Source organism: Alosa alosa, chromosome 1 (assembly GCF_017589495.1).
Source record: "Alosa alosa isolate M-15738 ecotype Scorff River chromosome 1, AALO_Geno_1.1, whole genome shotgun sequence".
Taxonomy (NCBI): Eukaryota; Metazoa; Chordata; class Actinopteri; order Clupeiformes; family Clupeidae; genus Alosa; species Alosa alosa.
In genome coordinates, this window is record NC_063189.1 from 40,236,264 (window position 1) to 40,255,695 (window position 19,432).

A 19,432-nucleotide genomic window follows, 5' to 3' on the forward strand; every position below is an offset into this window, starting at 1 on the left:
AGACATATGGCCATGTTATGTCACGCCTACATATTATTAGGCGTGACATACAAGGAAGCCAACAGCTCATATTACACTTTCAGTTTCGTATGGGTGTTTCATTTTGTACTTTTGTGTTGTAGTAAAGCCTACATGCTAGCAGATCAACTTTATCGCCATAAAATACAAAATGATTAGAGAATTAGGCCTAGGCCTACTGCTAGCTTACTCACCCCAAGTGCATTCAACGGGAAAAGACGATGATTGGGTTGACTACACAGACATGCTGCGTTACGATTCAGTATCTCAAAGCATGAGAGGAGGGGTAAGATATGAGACCGAATTTCTTAATGGACAGTAGGCTAGGCCTGTTTTATTTAAATAGGCTAAATGCGACTTATTGTGGTTTAGTCCTAATTTTCATTTAGGGCATATCTTTCAAATTTTACAATTGTTGTACAATTGTACGGAGCCCGGGAGAGCTCACTTTAAGTGATATTTTTTCTGGTCGTGATAATTTGTGAGCACGTTTTCCTTTAATTAAGCCCTCGAATTAATAAAACGTGAGCACGTTTTCCTTTAATTGAGCCCTCGAATTAATACAACGTGACCCCGTTGTAGGCCTAAATTGAGCTCTCGAAATATGTATTTCGTGCTCACATTTAGTAATTCCCGACATTTTCTCACTGCTCGCTGTGCTGTGGTGGCAACTTCATGTTACCTTGACATGGACTAGGCCTACAGCTGTCTGTAACAGTTCATATTGGTAATGTGATGATAACCGTAAGCAGCTAATTAAAGACTTTAGGTGGTCATGTTTTATAGCGGACTTCTACTCTTTGTAGCAGGGGCACTGTGGTGTCAACCGCCAGCTATGGAGACCCATAATGGGGAAATTCTACTACAAAGGCTACTCGCGGGCTCTGTTGTAGCCTAATGACCGGTTTCCACTATCTCCTGGATTGTTGACTTAACTGTGAGGTCTAGAAGTCAATCGAAGCACATCACAGCGACAAGCTCCCAAACAATTACAACACGTAGACCTACTGTTGGTACAAATAGGCTACTGCGTATTAGTAGTATCGCCTAATACCCACCCAATACAATAAGGTTCCCTCTAGCGCCCGATGGGCCTCACCATATAACCCACGCGCACACCAATGATGCACACAACGAGGTAAGCTTTTGATACGGACTATGAAACGGGAGACATAAACAGTGTCGTTCACGATGCTCAGCTTCTCAGGCTATGTAGCCCAGCTCACACCGTTCGCGATAAACACCACAGCTCTGCATACACTTGGACCTCAACAAACACTCAAAACTTCGCCAAACATTCAGCTGGACGATGTTGGCAAGGGGCCTGTACAAACACACACAATCATCTGCTCTCCCACCTACAGCCTACCTAACGGGGACTATAACCAGGTGCACTGCAATCAATGAGATTCCCTCTACGTCACTACAAGCGACACACCTCCCGACGTCATTCCCGGGATACCCCTTGACACCACACTATGTTTTTGTGCACACAATTGAATTTCTTCGAGCCCACGTTTTAATTATTCGTGGGTGCGTTTTAGTAGATCGAGATCTCGAATATACTATAACGTGCTCATGTTTACATGTGTCAAGACAATATTGAGTGCACGTTTTACAGATTGTGGCCACGTTTAAGTAGATCGTGCTCACAATGTTCTATAACCATGTTCACAAATTGTGCTCTCATTTTAATAAATCGTGCCCTCGTTTTAGTAAATCGTGCGCTCGTTATAGTAAATAGTGCACTCGTTTAATAAATTGTGCCCTCGTTTTACTATGCTTAAAATGAGAGCTCAATTTAGTAAAATGAGCTCACACTATAGTAAAACGAGAGCACAATATAGTAAATTGTGCACACGATTTAGTAAACCGGCCTTTACAATTTAGTAAAACGAAATTTAGCGATTTAGTAAAGCGAGGTGCACAATATAGTTAAACGAGAGCACAAATTACTTAAACAAGAGCACAATTTAGTAAAACGAGCGCACAATGTAGTAAAACGAGCGCACATTCTCTCAACATGCAAAACATTTTGCGATGACCCCTCTAGGGCTCCGTACAATTGTACAACAGACGCTTTAGCAAAATCTAAATGTCTAGCTTACAGCGACAGCTAGATCTGTCCATCAGCGTACAAAGCCCACCCAGACAATTTGATTGGTCCAAACAGCTCTGGTTCAGGCCGAACTTCCCGAACTCAAATATTGTGGGCATGGCTCAGTTCGGGCTGACTTTCCAGGCTGGGGTGACACTTGGGGTTGCTGATTGGATTCTTGGAATGTCCTGGGCAGGGGCAGGGGCCCCCATCCGGCAATGTCCCTGCAACGGCTAATTGAATTATTACATTCAAATTCGTTAGTGTAGCAATTATTAAAGCATAAACGTCATACACACGGAGAGAAATTGGTGAACAACTGATTTTTTTTAATTCAAATGTTGGCAGCCCTGAATTTGAATACAGGCTGGTAAATAAATTATGCACACACACACACACACACACACACAAATGAACGGCAACATATTCGTCTTTTCTTCTTGCTAAGGATGATCCATGTGCAAAGTGCTACAAGAAATACGGATTATGGGCCCCCATAGTGGTGTTAAAGCATGCACCGGTTGGTGACCTCCTGAAGATCGGCCTGACTCTTCTAGTAATTATTCTGGTAAGTGTAACATTTAAAGTGAACTTTTCTGCCACTTTTTGTAAATTCACATTCACAATTTGCCTTCAAAACAAAGCAGACTCTGGGCTGGCTATGCATGAGGATGTGTTTTACAGAATGGAATTAACCCATAGGATGCTTTTGTTTGTTTCCTTGCACTACTCAGGGCCATGTATGCATCAGGGCCCTCCGACAGTGGGGCAACCAAAGGGCCTCTCCTCCTGTCGCGGTACCCCAAGCCCAGGCTGCTCTAGAGATGGTTGTCGGTGACGATCGTGTAGCTGTTGATGCTGCCACCCAGACCGAGCAAGGGATGGAGCAGCGTCAAGCCGTGAGCCAACAAGAGATCCCACGTGAACCAGAGGAGATACCACAGCGTCGCCAACGCAGAGAGGAGAGCGAGGATTCATCCGATAGACCAGAGAGCCTCTCCAACACCGAGGGTCACGTGATGAGAGCTCAGACAGGACCAGCTGCTAGAAGGGCTTCCCTCGATAAAGAAAGACCTAACTTTAACAGACAGCTCCAAGCACAAGAGGCACATGTAAGTTCATAAGGTCCTCATAGATGTATAATTTATATAGCAAAATAATGGGTGGTTATCTGTTACAAAAAGGCTCTACACCTGTTTAGTGGACATCCACTGTATCAGGAACCATGTTAACTCACTTTTGCTATATTATCTCTCCAGGATACTGTACCATGTAGAGGAGAGGGTGATGGTGGAACAGACTCAGACAGTGAGAGATACTGTAGTTCTCACTTTCCAGTTCCTGAGACCACAGAACAACAGCAACAGCAAACTCAGGATGAAGGGACATTTGCCTCAACCAAAACACACACAGATCCTTCTACGGTACCACCTCAAACTAAATTATCCTAAATTAGGGGCTCTCAATTTTTTTGGTTCCAAAGACCCCTTTTGGGGCAGGACATTTTCTGAGGACCCCTCATAACCTCATAACGTGGCCAAAGCACTGCCAATTAAGCACTAAGATACTATCAACACCCCCATGAGGCAAACATACAAGCCTGCCTCTAACTGTGCTTACACACCAAGATCTTGACTAGAGCTGCAAAATGTGCCCTGCTTTCGATGCTTGAACTTAAGAGGTATTCCACACACCAGCTGGAATGTTAAGTCATATGTTACATTTTTAAAATAACTGTATCCTTACATAAATTGGCTTCCGTTCATTTTGCAGCTCGACACCCTGGGTGTGTACGTACAGTAAAGGACTTATGCAGCGCTGTATATCTACGGCTCTAGACTCATGGGTTCAAATGAATCACCGGACAATGTAATGTAAAATATATATATGGAAAAGAAAGATCTGTAGCAGTTTACTTAATATGTGAAGTTGGTAAGAAAAAGTGTTGCATAAACCAATAAAACATGTATGTACTGTACTCTGTAAGGCATCTCACATCACATTTAAAACCACACCAGAGAGTTATACACAAATGAGGTTTTATTCCCTGTGTGCTTCAAAATGCTAAGTACAAAAGGAGATCAGGGAGCTATACATTATGGAGTTCATTGTTTTACCAAACACATAACAGATTTTCTCATGCACACACTGCTTACACACATATGGACAATTAAAAAAATATAATTATAGAGAACTGTACCTTTCTAAACTCTACAATGAAATCTGGTGGGAATTAAAAACCTTAAGAGAGAAATGAAGTGGCAGTATACACTTATAGGATGAAAGGAAGAAAAACAAAAATGAAATCAGCCAAAATAAATATACACAAAACTGCAGTCAAGTATCTAAACACTTAGACACACTAAGGGTTACATTGGAATACTATGCAGTAAATGTAAAAATAAAAACATAAAATCTGATAGACCAATTTTTCCAAACACTCTTACAGTGCAGTACTGTTTGTTCAGTAATCTGGTCAGAGGATGGAACCTGAGTTTAGGAAAATTGTGCCGTTTTGACAAAAACAGCCATTTTCCTATTCCACGTCCAGTTAATTTCCTGGAAATCTTCTAGCGCTGAGATATAACTGACCCCCAAACTCTTTGACGGTCTCTGCACCGCCATCTATACGCATACCCTATATGGACACGTATGCGCTGCAGTACAGGAGCAGTTTGTGATGTGCCGAGCTGTGATGGCGGCTGGGGTGAGGGCGGACACTACAGCTGGTGGCAGCTGGCGCTGGCGGGCAGAGTGACCCGCTGCTCGTCCATGCGCTTGGCCTGGGAGCGCATAATGAGGCTGAAGAAGTCCTCGTCGGGCACCGTGGGGCCTTTGCTGGGGGGAGGTGGGGGGGCACACCGCTGGTCATCCAAACGAGAACCCTGGGCAGGGAGAGGACAGAGAGAGGAGAGGCACCGGGGATGAGCAATGCAGCACCAAGACATTTTGAACACACCTAAATAACTTTTATCAGTATACAGTATAGCGAACTGGGAAATGGTTGTAAACAGTGATAGTGAAGTTACACCGGGCACGTAACTGAAGTGTTCCGTTCGCAACACGTACAACACATTTTAGAAGGCTGGTCTATTTTTTTTCGAATGTACGCGCCGCTATCACGTCTGGTGTAGCAACTTTCATTGATTATAGTGGAAGCTAATTGTTGCAGCAGACGCAACACGAATGGAACCATCTTCAGACGGTTGTCAGGGAGGGTGGAACCGGTCTATATGGATTTTTCCCCCAAAACACCCTATGTTTGCTGGACAGAGGAGACGCCAATGGAGCAATTTGCAGATATTTCAAAGGTGTCTACCGATAGCCTACTATTACACCGATACATCATGCATAATCTCTAACAAGGTCTCCTGATATACAGAAACAATTGGAAAAAGGGAAAGCAAAGACCTCCATCATGAAAAGCAGAGTGGATTTACTTTTGGCCAGAGCACTATTTTAGTATGCCTGGACTAAGGTGATGGCATTGTTTAATACTAAATACAGATGTAAAATTTTGACATATTTTAATCAGGCATGACCGTTTTCCCTAAAAACTTCTATAAATTAAATTATCTGGTTGTGTATTAAATGGTTGTGAATCTGTTCTGGACCTGCTGAATCCTATAAATAACACATAATAAATCTGCTTAGAAAAGCAATACCAGGCAACAAACAAAATGAGATCTGTACCCTGAAAGGTTTTCTCCTTGGTTTAAAAGGTCACACTTTACCTGGCACTTGACCAGCATGTCGAAGAACTGGTCGTCGGGTTCATTGTTGTCGGCGCTGGCCATCAGCTGGTTGAGCACGGCTTGGCTCCTATGCTGCGTCAGCCGCAGGCCTGGCAGGCTGCCGCCCGTGCCCGCGCGCTGGTCGTCAAGCCGACGGCCCTGAGTGCTCGCCACCAGGCTGAAGAACGGCTCCTGGCCAGGGGACGCCTCCGAGAACGCTGCAGAGAAATGTTCATCTATTATTGTCGCAGTAAACTACAGTTGCAATTTCAGTCAAACCAAAACCATGCTCCTTACATCAAAGTTGGGCTTATGGTCCTGCAAATTCAAGAGTACCTGGAGATTTAACAATATTCGTTCAAGCCAAACCACAAAGAGGCTATTAGCTAACTATTAACAACTTGTCTTTTTACTGAAGGGATCTAAAGACAGCAGCTGATTAATAACTCTGGACTGGCCTCCCAAGCTGCTCTTTTCTGAATTGCTTCCATATGATCTATGTGTCGACCAGATCACAGAGGAGAAGAGGCCGGTCATTTCAAACCAAGAGAGAGAGAGAGAGACTGGAGAGGCAGCTCACATTTCTTCATGCCGGTGGGTGGTGTCCGCGAGGGACTGGGCGGTGCAGACGCGCTGCTTTTCCTGTCCAGAATGGCGCAGCGCTGGTCATCCATGCGGTTGCTCTGGAAACGGCTGAGCAGGTCAAAGAAGCTCTCGTCTCCCAGCGTGTCCACACTCGCCCTCTGAAAAACACGACAAGCCGTCGTGAACACATGATGTAAGCAGAGCGTAGCACGAGCGGCACAGAACGACTGGGACTTGGTTAATAATTTGGTTTGATAGGACGGAGGTGTTTGAGGAGATTGTGATTGGCTCAATCCAGTCCAGAGGGCAGTCCACATAGTTTAACTTTGAAATTGATGGACGGGCACAATCAACGACTTCAAACAGACTTTAACAAGAGACTTATTAACATTGACTGGCCTTGTGTAAAACTGGCTACCTACTGCATTACGACTTTCCTAGAGCAATAAATATTCAATCTGACAGATAATCTGAATATTAACCTTAGGGGAGGAGAGGGTAACAAAACAGACGTATAAAAACCTTAATCTAAATAAATAATCATAATAAAATCTTTAATCTAAGGATCAAATAGATCAGGCCTTGGTGAGGTCACCTTCTGAGGCCCGGGGCCCTGCGTGGTGTCCTGAGTGTTGCTGCTGTCCTGCAGGACTTTGGTGGAGCCACTCTTGTGTTTCTTCCCCCTGAAGCGGTTCACAAAGAAGAGTCTGGACGAGGACTTGCCCAGGCTGGGCTTGGCTGGCTTGGTCAGGATGTCACTGGCCCATTTCTGTCCCTGTGTACGAGAAGTATGCAAGTCATGGACCATCACACGCTAAAAGGTAAAGAAATGACAAGAATCTGATTACAACTAACTGCGACTGTTGTATGAGGAGATAGTACACATTGACGTTTAAACACAGGTAAGTAATCTTGCATATAAATGAAGCAGTTGCTACAACTAATAAATAATAAATATGTTAGAAAATATAAAACGGTTTGACAGCGCTTACATTGATCTTGTCGGGAGTTAGTTTCATCAGCTCCAGGTTCTCCATGCTGTGGCGCCTGCTCATTCTTGGCCGTGCCCCTAAAAGAAAAAACACATAGACTACTGAATCAAGGCCCCTAAAAATTAACTAGGTACTTCAGACTGAATATGAAATTAGCCTCTTAGCTCTGACAAATACAAAATAACCTGACTCACCAAACCTACCTAACTTGTTGCCAGAGCTTGCTTTAGTATTAGTAACCAAACATTATTACACTTGTAGTGCCATGTGTAGTGTAGTGCCAATACAGCAGTATCATAATCAGCATCCTAATCAGGCTGGATGGCAATAGTCAATCTCCATGATACAGTATGTGGCAAAATAATATAAAAAAATAATTATTAGTGTTGGGTTTGGAATATGAATTAGTCTGAACTATATTCAGATATTTTGATTCTGGTCTAACTGCCATGGATACAGAAAGAATATCAAAGAAATAGAGAACAGACAAATGTCTTGTGGACCCCCTGAACACGGCCTGACTGTACAGGGTTTCTGCAGGTATCAGCAAATCTCATTTAATGCTTTTTCATGCCCTTTTTCATGCCACTTTAAACTAATTTCATGCCCATGTCCAACTGCAGATACAATCACAGCATGTTGCATTACTAGCATCCAGTGTCACGACTTTGTGCACCGGCTGCAAAAAACAGCCAATCTGAACTTCCTATGTACACCACACAATGAAACAATTGGGCTCTTTTTGTGTTCAACAGAAGTCAGCAAGTTTTTTTTATGGTTAGATGGCATATAAATCAGTCTCTGCTGGTAAGTGGTATGACCTGTGGGTTACCTGCTCGGTTGTAGTCGATCTCTTTCTCTGACAGGACAGAGTTGTTGGTGCTGTAACTCAGACCCAGCACCATTTGCAGGTCGGACACGTTCATGCGGGCCGTCAGCTCTCCGGTGCGGTCCCCGGTCTAGAGTGACCACAAACCACACAGCAGGTCAATCAGGGACACGCAAACACACTCACAGTGTTTGAAAATAATAATAATGTGAGGTGAAGTCTGTGACCACATGCATCAGATCAGAGCGTTTATAAACAACAGCACAGCCACAGAAGGAATTGTACATGTGGAAAATGGCCAATACCTCTTTGCAGATTTCTAGATGTTTCTCTGCAAAGTGCATGGCTTGGTCGTGGTTTCCCAAGGCTGTGTGTGCATTCCCTAAACTCCAACAGGCCCGGCCTTCTCCGATCCTACAGGGAACAAACACACACCTCATTAATTTCCCAAGCACAAACAGCACAGCCATATTGGTATAACGTTAAAATATGTGGCAAGACATGCATGGAGTGGTATGTGTGTGTCTTTTTTGTGTGTGTGTGTGTGTGTGTGTGTGTATACATTACCTGTCGTTGAGGTCCTGTGCAATGATGAGGTGTTTGAGGTGGTAGTCAATGGCCCTCTCGTAGTCGTGCAGGAGGGTGTAGGTGTTTCCCAGACTGTAGCAGGCCTGAGCCTCCACTGCCCGGTCCTTCAGCTGCCGAGCCAAATGCAGCGCCTTCCTAATCACACACACACATACAGTACATGTAAAACACACACCCTCAGACAGAGTGACTTTACTTTACTTTATAATCCTGTCTCATACCCTTTCGTCAGTGCTACGAACCCATTTGTGTATGACTTGACTCCAGGACTATTGTGTTCATAATACCACATAATACCATCAGGGTGCAGATCTAATACCTTTTAATTACACTGACACGGTTTCCCTTCTCTGTGTGTTTTTGTCCCTCTGAAGAGGGATGCAATTCAAATAAGCTTAACAGGCCGTAGCGTTATGAGGAAATCACTTTTCAGCGCCACACCTATAGACCTATATTTACGCTACTACACAGCAATCTAAATAATAAGTAACCGCTATATCTGGACTGGTGTCTCTATACAAATCACTGGTGAAGTTTGTTGGAAAAAAAGTTCTAGGTTTTTTTTTTTTTTTTTAAAAAAAAAAATAACTGTTAAGTTTGCCAGCCCCTGAAGGTGACTTTTAAAAAGCAAGAGCCGAGCGAAGAGGAGCGTTTGTTTTCTCAGCCCGGCGGCCGGGAGCAGAAAACCTCATTACTGGGTGATGAATGAATGTCTGGCTCACTTGTAGTGTTCTGCTGCCATTTCAAATTCCCCCAGGAAGATGAAAGCGTTGCCCAGGTTGCAGCAGGCTCGTCTCTGCGCTGCCCGGTCACCAAACTCCTTCGCTATGAGCAGCCGCTGGGCAGAAATAAGGGCAGAGCACAAACAGCACTCCTGTTAAAATCTACCCGACAATGAACCACTGGAGTCTCAAATGGTGCCTTTTGGGAGCAGATTGCCTTGTTCAGACTTTTTTTAAATTTAAATCTCTCGGACTAACAGCTCCATTGTTTGCAGGGGAACATTTATTGTTATTTAATTTATCAATAAGGTGTTGATAACGGTATATCTAATGGTTGATCATCATCATATGTTTTAAAAGGCATTAAATGCACACCTGCTCATGGAACGCCACTGCTCCCCGGAAGTTTCCCAACAGGTAGTGCGTGTTACCCAGGTTACCATAGGTCCGGCCTTGGGCTGCCCGGTCTCCAAGCTCCTTCACAATAGCCAGGTTCCCACTGCACCATTAAATCATCACAAGCAACACAAACACAAAGCTCAGGTTTACACATGCAGGCCTGCATTTTGAAATGCATTGATAAGGCCCACTTTGCATAAACACACACATTGTAGTTCTTGTTTAACTCATCCACCCGACACCTACATGTATGGCCTACTACACACACATGCATACATGTAAACACACACACACACCCCCCAGGGCTCACTCATAGTAATCTGCGGCTCTTCTTAGTGCTGTCATGACCTCCTCTGGGAAATCTCCTGGGTCTGCCCCGCTCCAGCAGATACTCTTACCCTTGGCATGGTACACATTCCCAAAGTTATAAAGTGCTCTCGCCTTGCCGACCTGCCGAGAAAAGCAAGAAAAACACTCTTAGGGAAAACAAAAACATTGGGTGGACCACACCTATCAGACGAAACACCAGGAAGCCTTTGGTCTGAAAATAACCTGTCTCAACTCCTGAAAGGAAATGGATACCACTTTTAGCCAGCAATGGAATCCAACCATGTCCCTCAGTGTGCAATATACAGACACAATAAGTGGCTGACAGGGTTGCCTGTGAAACCTCTGGAAGTTTGATGATTGGCTAATTGACAAACCATGTTGAAATTTTAGATGCTACATAGAGAGCACAAGATAGTCTATAAAAATAAATAGCATTTAAAACGTACAGGAAGCAGGAGTTATCCAAAAGGGTACATACTATCTAATATTTTTGCAATAAGCTATGAATCCCCATTTATTTCAGCAGTTAGTAAATCCCTCTCAACATTTCCCCCAGATAAAAAACAGGAATTCCCCACCTTATCGTTCAGGTCCTGGGCTATATCCAAGTGCCTTTGACAACAAACAATAGCTTCATCAAAGCGACCCAGCGCCTTCAAAGTGTTCCCAAGGTTCCCACTGGCTTTAGCTTCGCCAAGCTGATCCCCAATGGTCCTGAGGAGTACACAACAGAGTTCATTTCCAGGCGCTTGGTCGAGAACCAAGCCATTCTCGGCCAGAACATCTGTTCATATTTACAGAAATTCACAGTAATGTGTTCCTTCTCAGTGTTAGTTCATTTCATCAACTGATTCATTGCATGTGTGTATTTTAGTGTGTTCATTCTTGTGTCAAGAGCAACTGAAGGGTTTTTTTCTGTCATATTTCATGTGAAGTGATACATTTCCACAAGAAGGACAAATAAATTACAAATGATTTATGTTTGAGAGAAAGCCAAGCCCATTTCCAAATAACCATAGGGTTAGCACTAGCAGTGTCAAAAAAAAAAAAATACTGTCAGAAGGGTGGCTGACCTGGTTAGGGTGAGGTCGTGGTGGTGGAACTCCAGCGCCTTGGCGAAGTCGTGCAGGTGGAAGTAGGCATTGCCCAGCTGGCTGTAGACTGCGCTGAGCACCTGCAGGTCCTCCGTGCCCACCTGGATGGCCGCCTCGAAGAAAGAGACCCGCCTGGTAGTCGCCCAGCTTGCAGAGGCGCTCCCCCTCCAGGGCCAGCTCTAGGCAGGAGGCCTCCATCCTGGACAGCAGAGGACACAGATACAAGAGACGGAGCCACGTCAACTCCAACTCATGGACTAACACCAAAACATCGCACGTCAAACCCAAGAAAGTCCTGTTCTAACTGCTTGCCCACAACATAGGCAAAGATGTGAGAAAGGTTCACAGTCTGGCAACCGCTTCTTGTGCGCTGTGGACTAACGGCACATCGGAAATGAAAGCAAAAGAGGCTTAAACTTAGCAGTTCACAACAGCATTTAATTTCCCTGCACTTTCAGCCTCTTTACTCTGTCCTCTTTCAAACTCCGCCTTGAGGAGGCGTTTAAAAAAAAAAAAAAAACATTAAATGCAATTACTGCTGTAATCATTTCCACCCACACATACAGTCCACATTCCCCGTAGTTGTACACTACTGCAACATAGGACTTAACGCTTTGAACCTTGCCCCTTGAAGATAGGGTGGGGTCTAGATATGTGGCTTCAGCGCTGTACAATTCCTTCCTTTACTGTTAAGAATGGTTAGGCCTGGAGGGAGTGTTTAAGGAACTCCTACAGGAGGTTACATGGAGTTAAGCAGCCCTGTAGGTTCCTAATTTGTCAAGAAAAGTGCACCTTTAATCACATTGTAAGACTTGAATAATGGAAGACTGGAATAATGTTTTATCCGGCTGGTTATATGACCATCAGTGGTCACACAACAACAATTTTACAACTCATACTTTTACATGAGTTACAGTTACATTGCAGTTTAATGAGAAGCTCCTCTACATTCAATTATACAGTAGACAGGCAAATTACATATTTATAACAGTAAAAACATGGATCATTATTTCAAGATCTCGCCTTCTCTCCATATTTATGGCACTGGTTGCATGAATGCACGCATATAGTGGATTTAGATTTAGAAGTCTGCCTGGAACATCAGAGAAGCTCAGCTGCTCTACCAACTTAGGGTCATTTGTCAAGTTTGCGTGCTAACCATGTCTTGAGAAAACTACTCCCACAACAAAACCACATGGAGTGGCACTTCTTCTTCCTGTAACTTCTGTGCCTTGAACCGCAGTCAAAAGAGAAAGTTTAGAAAACACTGCCTCCTAATCATAGTATGGGCCAATGCAGCACTTGCTGCTGTAGACTATTTTTTCTTTCTCTAGCCTAGTGTGCTTCCTGTAGACCACAAGGCTGACCCAAATGACAAGGCTAGCCTTCCTGAGGAGCCCAAATGGAGCGTTCCCTTGCCTGACGCCTCGCCTCCTTCATAACAGCTAGCCAGCACAATGTCTGAGGCCAAGGAGGCTGAATTCCTAACTACAGCATCCTAACCACTAGCTCAGCACATCTAAAACAATGTGGTGTGGTCAAGTCATATAGATTTGTGGAATGTATTTCTGACAAAAAAAAGAATAGGTTAATTGTACCCTCTATGCAATCTGATGTGATATTTATCATATATGTTCATGCACAGCTCTTTTGTGCAATAAAACAGGCTGTACAGTAAGTCCTTAGTATGCGGTCAATCCAATCTAGCCTTGATCTGTTGAGCCTAAACACATTAACTATTAGCAGGCTTCATTGTCCAGGACTATTTGTTTTCTTAATCAGGCATTAACAAACTAGCTGAAAGGAGATAGGCCTATTGTGTTTTAAAAACGGTTCTTAAATTTATATTCAAATTTTCAACCCTGCAGCACAAACTACATAGTAAACAGCTTTGACGGCAAGTAGGAACAACTAGTCGGTTTATCTATTTTATTTGGATCAAAATGAATTAAAGCAGGGGTTCTCAACTGGTCTGGCTTTGGGACCCACAATTTCCCATGTTCATAAAGTCGCGACCCATATATTGTAGCGTTCAAGCCAATGGATATTGTGAGCTACATGGTGTTTAAGTGCCTGTAGGCCTACTTGTTTGGAACATGGGATGTTTGGCATTAGCCTACATTTGTGAAGTCTTCAACTCTTGATGTCACCTTTCAAAGTACTCGACAGGTATCACTTTGACAGGGGTGCCTTGTTTCCATGTGGCATTTTAGTTTTGATGGTTTCATGCTCTTATGTGCCATCTACTGCACACCACACAATGGGATTTTTTGTCCTATTTTGTCCTCAGTTTAAGTGAATCCATATCTGAGCCTACTGTAGGCTACTTCAAATATTCAGAGTAGCAGCCTACTTGCGTTCACCACTAAAATTATGTCTAACATGACCTGTCACATAAACATTGTCTATGTCCATGGCAATGACTGATATGTAGGCTACGAATAAAGTTTATCAAAATAAAGGTCCAATATTAGATCTGATAAGGTAGCATTTTAAATTGGCGTTTTTTTTTTTATTTATTTTTAACCACAAGCTCTGCGACCCACCCAAAACGGCAAAACGGTTCCGCGACCCACTTTTGGGTCCCGACCCACCAGTTAAGAAACACTGAATTAAAGAATGCAATAAAACCAGTTGTCAGACACCTGTGTACTGACTGGTAGGGCAGTACATTTGGAATTGAGCTTCCAGAGGCAATATGCCAGTCGACTGACCATTTTAATGATCTGAAACATGGTTTACTGTACACAGAATTAACCCTATTGTGACATATGAGTAACACAAGAGCAACACAAAGCCAGCACTATACATCTCAGAGATGAGTCAAATGAGGTTTCTCATAAGCAGGACAGTGAGAACTGAGGAGGACAATGAGAAACCTGAGCTGCTGAGGCAACCGGCTGCAGACTCTACAGTACATTAATGTTCCTTAGGTTAATAAGGACACTACAATAAATACATGGACACTCTTTCAACAGACAGAAGACACAGAGATACTACAACGCAGCTAATCAGCTTCAGGCTTTTCTGAGGATTAAGCTTGTTGGAGAATAAGGCATTTTCCAATTAGATCAATAAGCAAATTGCTTGGGCAACTTGTTCCATATCAAGTCATGACAGAGACAACACAGAGAAACAACAGGGTTTCCTTTGCCTACTTCGCTGGGCTAATGACCAGTGCTAGGAGGACCCTACCTGATGTCATCTGGCTTGACACAACTACAGAAGCACCCTGGGAACCTGCGCGGCATCTAAAGCGTGTCGGGGCCTTGGGGACCACGGCACCTTTGGTCTGCAGAGATCTCCCTGGAGATGGCGGGGGCGGCTTCCACTCAGACGGCAGTCCAGCACGACTGCACTCGTACATAGACATACTTTAGCCCTGTGGCGGCATCTGACACTAAAACAACCAAGTATCAGCGGCCAGCCTTACCACTCACTTCAACTGAACTTGAAGCTTATGTATATATTTTACAAAACAATGCTTGAAACGAATAAATTCAGGATCTGCCGTCTGCTAATTGAAGTTTTAGAACGGAGTTGACCTTTAGAGGCGGCATCTTTGTTGTTGTTGAGAGGGCAGGAGAGGGATTGGGGAGAACTGAGCCGTCAGCGTTTCGGGGGATAATCTAAGATGACCCTTTCCCCTAGCCAGTCACCTACGATTACTTCTCTCTCTCTCCCTCACGCTCTCTTTCTCTCTCTCTCCCTCCCATTATCTTCCCCCTCTTCTACCCCCTCTCTTTGTGGGTACTGGTGATTAGACACACTCACTAAGAGGTGTCTTACAGGACAATGAATGGGTTTTGCCTCTAAACGTTTGTTTTTGTCTACAACTCTCAGGTCACAGAGGAGAAAAAACAACCTTGAGATGATTGCATGTGTTTGTAAATGTCCTTCAGTTCAGTTGCTACAAAACTTGCTACATAACAGTTTACATTGTTTTTCTTTTTCTTACATCATTTTGTATGCAAGGTCCACTTCTCTCACAGCAGCCAAATTTACAGTGGTGTGTCATTGGTGTGACATCAAAACAGTGTTATGAAAGGCCTACCAAAAGGTGTATGATCATCCCAATTATCTGCATTACAATACCAAAAACACATCACAGAGGATGTGTTTTGTGAGCGAGAAGCACATCAATAATGTATTGAATAAATATCATACCGTATTGACACCCTTTGAATCAGAATCCAATTGTGAGTCCACACTTAAATAATCAAGCCTAATTGCATTAGAATGCAGAACAAAAAAACAAAGGGAAATAATCATAAATATTTGAGTGGGACATTAAAAATGAAGTGAGCAGAGAGAGGGACCCCTCGGAGTAGCCCTACAGAGGAGCACCAGGTGCAGCCCCATCTCAGCAACTGATGGAGCCCCACAAAATCAGAACACTTCACCGTAACCATGGTGAACGGGAACAGCTGACTTAAAAAAAAAAAAAAGGTTTTAATGGACATCACTTGAGGGAGGCAAAGTATTACCACGTTTGGACTCCCCATATAGAGGTGTCAAAATAGTATGAGCAAGGAAACTATCCCATTCGTTTCATTTGACCACATCTCTTAAAACTCTTAAAACACAAAACCCATGAGAACAAAAAAGCATAACAAAGTATGCATGCCTACCTGTAGCGGACATGGGAGGACTGGTCCTCACTTCGCATGCTAACCAGAGAGCCATTGGCATCCATTGAAGGGCATAATAAAAGCTGATATCCCGAAGAAGATCCGAAAAGTTGGTCAGACATTTGCCAAAGGGAGGGCAAAGGGGGAAAAGACATACAAAAAAAGACCTGCTGGGTGGTCCAGATGAAGTGACATTGGTTTACTTTTGCAGTCGGGAGTAGGAGACAGGGTTTAATGTGTCCTTCGACAGTGCTACAGCTGAGATGGGGAGCCCAGGCCGTCGTGTTCACTAAAAGAGTACTGGTTCTTCACACTCCTGTGGCTTAAGCGCTCTTGTGCGTTTAGTGCTTTTTATTCCCTCTTCTGCGGCTCTCTGTAAAGGGAACACAAGATGCTGTGTTTGAAGCCTCAGTCTGAGCGCATAACGCCATGGCAACACCCACCAAGCAGCGTGAACAAGCAGAGTGAATGCAGGCAGCTGTGTGTGTGTGTGTGTGTGTGTGTGTTTGTCAGAATCGAGACTGTGTATCTAGGCATGAGATGACTCCAGCAAGAGATGGCAAGTGAAAGTGATGGAGTGAAAGTGCATTAGCTTGTTTGCCACATTTAAATGTTTCCACCATATAACCATTCCTAATGACCTAATTGTGGGATGTATAAAGGCAACTATTGTTCTGCTCTCTAAAAATGAGAGCAAGTGATGCAATTAGGAGCAAGTGAAGCACAAAAATGGCAAGGCTACTTAACTGTAAAGCTTGGGAAAGCCTTTCATTTTTAACCCAAAGAGAAACTTCATCCAAAAAATAGAGACAGTTGAACAAAGACCAAAGGGCAAGATGAAACCAGTTCTTGCCTACAGTGCATTGGGCTCCTTATACAAAGATCTTAAATTTGTCTAAAATTTGTTTGAACCCACTGCAATATGCAATTAAAGTTTTATATGAAGTCAACAAACACTGCAAAGAGTAGTCTCACAATGCTGAATCAGTCTTAGTGTTCTGTAAACACAGTTGAAATGGCTTGACATTGAAATGATTAGCCTGATGAGTCATATGCTTCCTAATCCATATGCTTAAGACCCAATGCAGTCCTGCTGGCTGAAGGCTTTAGCATCTTGGAAATTCAGAGAAACGCAGCTCACCCAATCACGTCATGGTTCATAATGAACTCCACATGGAGTCCTAGGCCTATAGCTCTGAAACTTGAACCTCTACACTTCAGGTAGTGCTAGAGAAACCCCAATTCATATAATTTGAATCACCCATGACAAAAGAGGGCTGTTGGAAATGGATTCCATTTGATGACTGCATATAAAATGTCAGATATTTGAAAGTTAAAAAAAGCACAACACAGCATGATTTGGAAAGCCATGCAAGTATGCATTTATCTAGACTTCTAGTCTTCACTGGACTGGCAATACCGGTGTCCTGTCTTCCAAACAGGTTATCCGTTTCCGACACTACACAAAGCACGAGCAAACGTGACACTGTTTATTTAGGTTGACTGAGGCACAGGTGAGTAAGCACACACCCAGTGAACCAACAACAGGGGAAATGAAAGTAGTGTTACAAAGGAGACTTGCAGACTGGCTAAGGTAGTTTTGCTGGGGACACAATCACTCAACTGAATCCAATGAGCTCATTTGTCCAGACAAGATGGCACACAAATTGGACTAACCGACTGAACAAAGCTATTCAAAGGCCATCAACTGCCAAGAGCGCAACACATCAATGAAGAAAATAATAAATCATGACCTTGCTTTTTTTTCTATTTTGGTTCATGCATATGGTATAAATCATGATGAGCTGCTTTTTTGACAAAAGGACCAACCATCTCACAAAAGGGCTACAGATAACAAGAAAAATGATTTGAGAAAGGCTTTCAATACTTTAGTGTAGGAGTATAGGACAATGATATACCCACTCTGAACTTCTGGTAGCTGCTTTTAAGGGAGGTCTCCTAGAGCCACAAGAGAAAATCATACACACTGAAAAAAGTAAAGGCCCATTAGGAGAATTCACCAACAACCCAAAAGGCTCTCAATAGTAGGTGTGGCTGAAGTCTACTCTAACGTTACTGACTCAATAGTGTTTGTCAACAGACTTTCACAATACAAGGAAGAAGGACCCAAAGCAATGCCCCATGCAAGCAAAAACCGGATATCCATAATGCCAAAGAATAGATTATATGCTACTAACCTGTAGTAATAATGCGTTTTGTTTTCTTAGTCCTGAAAGGAAATAATACAATAAATTAGGCTGGAGAAATTATGTTTACGTAGAGTAATGTTAACTCTGATGAAGCCTGTCAAACGTCAGTGTTCAGAAAATGTGATTGATGTCAGGCAAACAACTAGCAGCTACTTCAGAATGAAGACTGCCTACTTACCTAGCCTAGATAAAGGCAACCATTAAAAGGGATTTCTGGTCTAAAACCATGGCGAATACAAGTATGTTACAATGCCAAAGCTTTAAAAATGCAAGCGATTAATTGATTTTATGGACTGAATTCAAAGAGAATTTATCAATCGTAAAAAATACTGTGCTTTGAAAGAAAAGAATAGACTATTAATTAACACATGAAACATTTGAACTCAATAAAAAGTGATTAATGAGTTACGTGTTATTGATAACTTGCTATATGTGACTTCAGTTAAGCTTAACTTCATTTAACTTAACGTTAATATGATAGATATATTTGATGTGATATGCAACGAAAGATTGTGGATATCTCCAAGCTTTCCTATGGGATTCCATAGGAAATGTATGTATAGAGTCCTAGCTGCTAACAGTTTTAAAAAGAAGGCGAATAGCGATCACATGCCGCTGCTGCTTTCTCGGTGACAAAGAAGATGATTTCCAAATGAACCTTGTCTTTTGGTTTCTTTTCAACATATGCTAACCTAACCTAACCTAGGCGTTAAATGGCAATTGCTAATGTTACTTACCAGCCGTTAACGTTAACTTTCTACTTTCCGGAGCTTCCCAGGGTGTGCTTCGATATCATAAATTCCACAGGCAACTCATTTCATTTTACGGACAATCCATATTAAAATAATATAATTAAAAAGTCGCTTATATCAATTGCGATTTATTGTACCGCTCTTTCCTCATTTCCCTAAACTTTTTGCTAACGTTACACTTCGACGAAAAAGACCAACGTTGCCGTAATCATGGGGCAGAGCCTGCGGCTCTGTTGTTATTCTACTAGCAAATCAGATCGAAGAATTCAAAGATAACCACGCCTTCACAGAACTACCTACTAACCAATCAAATTTGAATGCACTATTTCAATGACAAAAAAAAAACGTGAAATGCATTGTAGGGTAAGTGTGGGAAATTATAAATACACAATGCATTAATAACTGGTGTTTCCCAGGCTAATCAAACATGTCAATAAAACCAAAATTCTA

The 19,432-nt window shown here is 42.9% G+C and overlaps 2 protein-coding genes across 2 annotated transcripts; one reads left to right on the forward strand and one right to left on the reverse strand.

The window, feature by feature from the left end:
* Positions 1–97: 97 nt before the first annotated feature.
* Positions 98–4,057, forward strand: LOC125304014. The gene is made up of 4 exons (XM_048258062.1): positions 98–304; positions 2,565–2,684; positions 2,851–3,228; positions 3,376–4,057. Exons 1-4 carry the CDS (start codon positions 170–172, stop codon positions 3,565–3,567), a joined length of 825 nt encoding a protein of 274 aa, XP_048114019.1. The 5' UTR covers positions 98–169; the 3' UTR covers positions 3,568–4,057.
* Positions 4,058–4,138: 81 nt separating this feature from the next.
* gpsm2 (G protein signaling modulator 2) lies at positions 4,139–19,180 on the reverse strand. The gene is given in 17 exon segments (XM_048247388.1): positions 4,139–5,001; positions 5,851–6,068; positions 6,431–6,593; positions 7,031–7,210; positions 7,428–7,504; positions 8,260–8,386; positions 8,562–8,670; positions 8,824–8,979; positions 9,567–9,682; positions 9,942–10,065; positions 10,276–10,415; positions 10,874–11,009; positions 11,369–11,515; positions 11,517–11,588; positions 16,021–16,393; positions 18,219–18,250; positions 18,968–19,180. Coding segments are annotated over 15 exon segments (2,085 nt in total). The 5' UTR covers positions 16,176–16,393; positions 18,219–18,250; positions 18,968–19,180; the 3' UTR covers positions 4,139–4,836.
* Between the last annotated feature and the right edge of the window lie 252 nt (positions 19,181–19,432).

Coding starts and splice junctions, on each gene's coding strand:
- LOC125304014 (XM_048258062.1), top strand. CDS start 170: ATGATTAGAGAATTAGGCCTAGGCCTACTGCTAGCTTACTCACCCCAA. Junction 305..2,564: donor CTCAAAGCATGAGAGGAGGG/GTAAGATATGAG, acceptor CTTCTTGCTAAG/GATGATCCATGTGCAAAGTG. Junction 2,685..2,850: donor CTCTTCTAGTAATTATTCTG/GTAAGTGTAACA, acceptor TGCACTACTCAG/GGCCATGTATGCATCAGGGC.